The sequence below is a fragment of the Aegilops tauschii genome, chromosome 5 (assembly GCF_002575655.3).
Source record: "Aegilops tauschii subsp. strangulata cultivar AL8/78 chromosome 5, Aet v6.0, whole genome shotgun sequence".
NCBI lineage: Eukaryota > Viridiplantae > Streptophyta > Magnoliopsida > Poales > Poaceae > Aegilops > Aegilops tauschii.
The window spans coordinates 212,123,257-212,128,454 of NC_053039.3; the positions used below are offsets into that span (position 1 = coordinate 212,123,257).

Genomic DNA, 5,198 nt, shown 5'->3' on the forward strand with positions numbered 1-5,198 from the left:
AAAATATAAAATAGAACAGCTGCACCCCGGCCCTCTCTATCTAGCCATCCATTCTGCGCATCGCGATTCGTGCAAACACATTTCTCTTTTTTGTTTCTCTCACATAAAACATATTTTGAAGTTCAAACCTTTGCAGCGTAGCAAAGTTTTCTATCTAGAATCTAGGATAAATCTTTTCAGATTTTTTTGACAAATATAAATATACAAAAAATGATTTTTTAATCTAAAAAATCATTTTTTGTATATTTATGTTTGACAAAAAATTCTGAAAGATTTATCCTAGATTCTAGATGGAAAGCTTTGCCACGCTGCAAAGGTTTGAACTTCAAGACATCTTTTATGTGAGAGAAACAAAAAAGAGAAATTTTCATATGGAAAGTTAGTTGTGTTGCGCAGATCTTAAAGCAATATTGGACAGCCAGGATACCAGGGCCGGGGTGCAGCTGTTCTAAAAATCTACGTCCCACCAAACACGAGCCTCGCAATGGTGCACATCCAGCCGCTCGAGGTGTCTCTCGAGGCCGGCAACCTCGCCGACCCCGCCGCGGCCGCGCTCGATGACGACGGCCGCCCGCGCCGCACCGGAACCGTCCTCACCGCAAGCGCGCACATCGTCACCGGCGTCGTCGGCTCCGGCGTTCTCTCGCTCGCCTGGGCCACCGCGCAGCTCGGCTGGGTCGCGGGTCCCACCACCATGGCGCTCTTCGGCGGCGTCATCTACTACAGCTCCACGCTTCTCGCCGACTGCTACCACACCGGCGACCCTGCCGCCGGCAGCCGGAACCACTCCTACGTGGAGGCTGTCCGAACCATCCTCGGCGGCGCCAAGGTGAAGTTCTGCGGCGTCATACAGTACGCCAACCTCGTCGGCATCACCATTGGCTACACCATCGCCGCCTCCATCAGCTTTCATGCCATCACGAGGGCCAACTGCTTCCACAACAAGGGGCACCACGACGCGTGCCATAGCTCCAGCACGCCCTACATGATCGGCTTCGGCGCCGCGCGGATGGTCTTCTCTCAGATACCCAACTTCGATCAGATACGGTGGCTCTCCGTCGTCGCCTCCGTCATGTCCTTCACCTACTCCGGCATCGGGCTCGGGCTCGGAATCGCCCAGACCGATGACAACGGCGGCTTCCGAGGCACCCTCACTGGCATCGCCATCGCGGGCGTCACCGTGATGCAGAAGCTGTGGCGCATCCTGCAGGCGCTGGGCAACATCACCTTCGCCTACACCATCAAGTCGCCACCGCCGTCGGAGGCGGCCGTGATGAAGAAGGCCACGGCGCTGAGCGTGGCCACCACCACAGCGTTCTACGTCATGTGCGGGTGCATGGGCTACGCGGCCTTCGGCAACGACGCGCCGGACAACCTCCTCACCGGATTTGGCTTCTACGAGCCCTTCTGGCTGGTGGACGTCGCCAACGGCGCCATCGTCGTGCACCTCGTCGGCGCCTACCAGGTCTTCTGCCAGCCCATCTTCGCCTTCGTCGAGCGCTGGGCCGCCGCCAGATGGCCGGAGAGCGGTTTCGTCACGCGGGAACTTGGGGTCGGGCCGTTCGCGCTGAGCGCGCTCCGGCTTGTCTGGCGCTCGGGGTTCGTGTGCCTGACCACCTTGGTCGTCATGGCAATGCCATCCTTCGGCGCCATCGTGGGGCTCATGGGCGCGCTCTCGTTCTGGCCGCTCACCGTCTACTTCCCCGTGGAGATGTACATGAAGCAGCGCGCCGTGGCGCGCGGGGGCGCGAGGTGGCTCTGCCTCAAGGCGCTCACCGGCACCTGCCTCGTCGTGTCGGTGGCCGCCACCGTGGGATCAATCGCCGGCATGGTCGGCGCATTCAAGGTGTTCCGCCCTTTCGGTGGCTAGTCGCCCTCCATACCAAAACAGCTTGGTGTCATCAAATACGTATACTCGAGTATAGAGATATATGGCCTGTTTGGTTGTCGTGCGCTACAGTACCCGCATTGCATACACTTATCCACCCAATCTGGCTATGCAAATGCAGCCTCAGATGCATCATCTACATGTTGTTTGGTTGCGTGCATGCCCTCTTGCCTGCATGGGCAGAACCACACGGATCCGACTTGCCTGCTCCCATCCGTGCTCCCACTTCATCCTACGGCTGTTCTTTTCCTTTTTTCTAATCTAATCATCTCCCCCCCCCCCCTGATTTTCAGGGGATGGGCCTTATTTTCTTCCAATCAAATCAAGCCACGTATGTGTAACATCCCAAATTTTCCATTTGGTATGTTATACATAGATCATCATTGCATATCATATTTTATTGCATTTTGACAAATCCTCGATAAATCCTAAGCAACTCAAGGACCCTCGGAGAGAGTTGGCGATTTTCTCGAATTTTCATATTTGATTTTTCATCAAATTATAAAACGAGGATTTTGGTTTTAATTATTTTCTCTCCGGAAAAATATTTCATTTTAAATAAACGAGAGGAGAAAATATGACTTCTCCAAAACAATTGAAATACTGGAGAAAAAGTGTTAACATCATTTATTGGATTTTATTCAGATTTTATTTGCAATTTTAATTGCATTAAAAATATTGCATGTTTTCAAAAATTTATTTTGTGTTAAAAAATTGTTCACCCTATTCTAGATTTTCTAACTAGACGGGGAAAATTTATTTTATCTTTTTTGGACTTTTATTTATTTTCTATGAATTATTTTCCGCCGAACGTATTTTAAAAAAACTGCGCGACGCCCGACCGGGCCGAAGCCCAGCCGAGCGCCGGCCCACCCCGCGCCCCTCTCCTTCCCCAGCACGACGCCGCCGCCGCTCGCCGAGTCCAGCACCCGCACGCCTCCCCGGCCGCCCCCTCCTCCAAGCCACCGCACCCCCTCCCCCTCCTATATATACCGCCGCCCCCCCCCCCTTCTCTCATCCCGCCGCCGCCCGCCTTGTCCCGCACCCGCCGCCGCCGGAGCCGAGCACGGGAGCAGCCGCCGCCGCCGTTTGCCGCCCCCTCGCCGCCCCCTCGCACCCCCCCGAGCACCCCGCACCCCCGCGCCCTCGCCGCCCCTCACCGGAGCAGCAGGAGCCCCGCCCCCGACGAGGTACCTCGCCGCCGTTCGTTGCCGGTTTTGTTTTAAAAAAAAACCGTTCGTTTCAAAAAAACCCTAGATCGGTTTTTTTTCGGTTTTGTTATTTTGTGAGCGTTCACCGAACCGTTCGTTTTAACGAACGCGTTCGTCAGTTTTTCTCTGTTAACGAACGTCCGTTCTTTAACCGTTCGTCCGTTTTTCTTTTTCGTCGGATTTTTCCGCGATTTTCTCAGATTCGATTTCTGATCGAATCTTCGTTTCTGTTTAACTTTTCGCTCGTTTATCAGAATCAGGCGATTCAAGCGCCTAGAGTTTCGTCTCGAAATTCTCTTTCCGTTTAACCTACTCAAACAAGTTTTTGCTACTGTAAAATTTGACCTAGATCCAGATTAGTAAACGAAGCTTGTTTCTTTCGCCGTTTGACTTTCGTTGCTTCGTTCGAGTTGATTCTTTTTGCAAACCGGAGTTCTTAAGTTGAACTTTCTGGTTGGATCTTTCATTCGAGTTTTACCTGTGCATTAGATGAGTACTGATTGTCTGCTTGTTTGTTTGCGATAGAGTACCCGGAGTGTGCCGCTTGTTACTTCAAATCGCTAGGTTTCGCGGATCATCAACAAGGCAAGTAACACTTTGATCATACCTTCCATACCCAGTTTTTATTGCATTAGATCTATTCCTCAAACATTGCATGATTAGGATCTAATTAAATTGTGGGTACTGGGAAGTAGTTGAGGTAGTACCTATTACCTGTTATTTTATCAAACCCTTGGGAGTTACTTCTACGTTGCTATTATATTGCCATGCTATGCTTGTAGACGTGGATTGGGGTTTGAGAGATTTCCATGACAGATGTGAGATTGTTAATTAATGGTTTACTTAAGGTGGTAACTAAAACTCACATCTGGGTGGATTGAGGTACCTGGGTATTCCAGGATTGCCTGTTTTTCTTTTTGGACCGCCACCCAGGTTCAAATGGATCATAAGATTATTCATGCTAGAAACTTCCGTGTGCAGCCGCAAGCTATTATGGGCTCTAGCATAGTTGTCTAAGTTGTGTGAACTCTTACAGTGGTAGACTAGCAGATGTAGGGGAAAGTAGGTGTAACTGTCTACCCATACGTAAGGTGCAAACACTTCTGAAAGACTGTGTCTCGGTCATCCGTTACTCAAACACCATGTAGTGCGAGTAATCCAACGGAGGAGATCGAGTCTTGTGGGGAAAAGTGCACAAACCTCTGCAGAGTGTACAAACTAATCATGGTTAGCCGTGTCCCCGGTTATGGACAGCTTGAGTATCTAGTACCTGGATTATCATTTGAATCTCATCACCATGTTACTTTTAATTAACTTTGTTGGGTTAATGATGACACTTAATTGGGATTGAGATGCTGTCAACCATCTCAATGTTTAACAACCACCATGATAGTTAAATAAAATTTATTCCTTTGCAGTAGGGAAAAATTGGCTTTTCGCAAAATTGTAACCATAGAGCTTTCCACCAGCCATATATGCATGTAGTATAGAATTATTATTGTTCATTATTCTCTATGTGTTACTTTGCCAGCATATTCATGTGCTGACCCGTTTTCGGGCTGCAACGTTTCATGTTGCAGACTTTTCAGACGACGAGTAAGGTGCCTTAGGTCGTGGTCTTATACTCAGTGATGCCGCTGGAGTTGATGGACTCACTTACCTTCCAAGTCTTCCGCTGTTATCGTTTAGATGTCCTTAAGCCATATTTATCATACTTAATCTCTTTGGAGATATTCGATGTAATAAGTGTGTCATTGCTACTCTGTTATAAATCCTCCATTTGTACTGTGCGTGTCAGCATTACTGATCCAGGGATAACACTGGTGCACAGCAGCACAGACCATTTGAGGTCTGGTCGCTACAATGTTGGTATCAGAGCACACGCTGACTGTAGGACACGACCACTAAGCTTAAGCCCTAGAAAGCTTCTCTCTTCTCATTTCTGACCCCTCTCCACTTTCTACTCTTTTAGGAATGGCGGATGCAAGGAGCAAGTTCATGCAACCAGATGAAGACACGCCGTTTGGTCGACACTTGAAGGAAGTCACCAAGTATTTGAACATAGGAATACCAAGCATCACCGGAACCTACAACGCCAC

General features: G+C 49.5%; 1 protein-coding gene across 1 annotated transcript; it reads left to right on the forward strand.

Annotated features, from left to right (window-relative positions):
• The first annotated feature begins 499 nt into the window (after nt 1-499).
• On the forward strand, nt 500-2,483 carry LOC109778845 (amino acid permease 4-like). The gene has a single exon (XM_020337428.4). It carries the CDS (start codon nt 695-697, stop codon nt 1,868-1,870), a length of 1,176 nt encoding a protein of 391 aa, XP_020193017.3. The 5' UTR covers nt 500-694; the 3' UTR covers nt 1,871-2,483.
• Nucleotides 2,484-5,198: the final 2,715 nt, after the last annotated feature.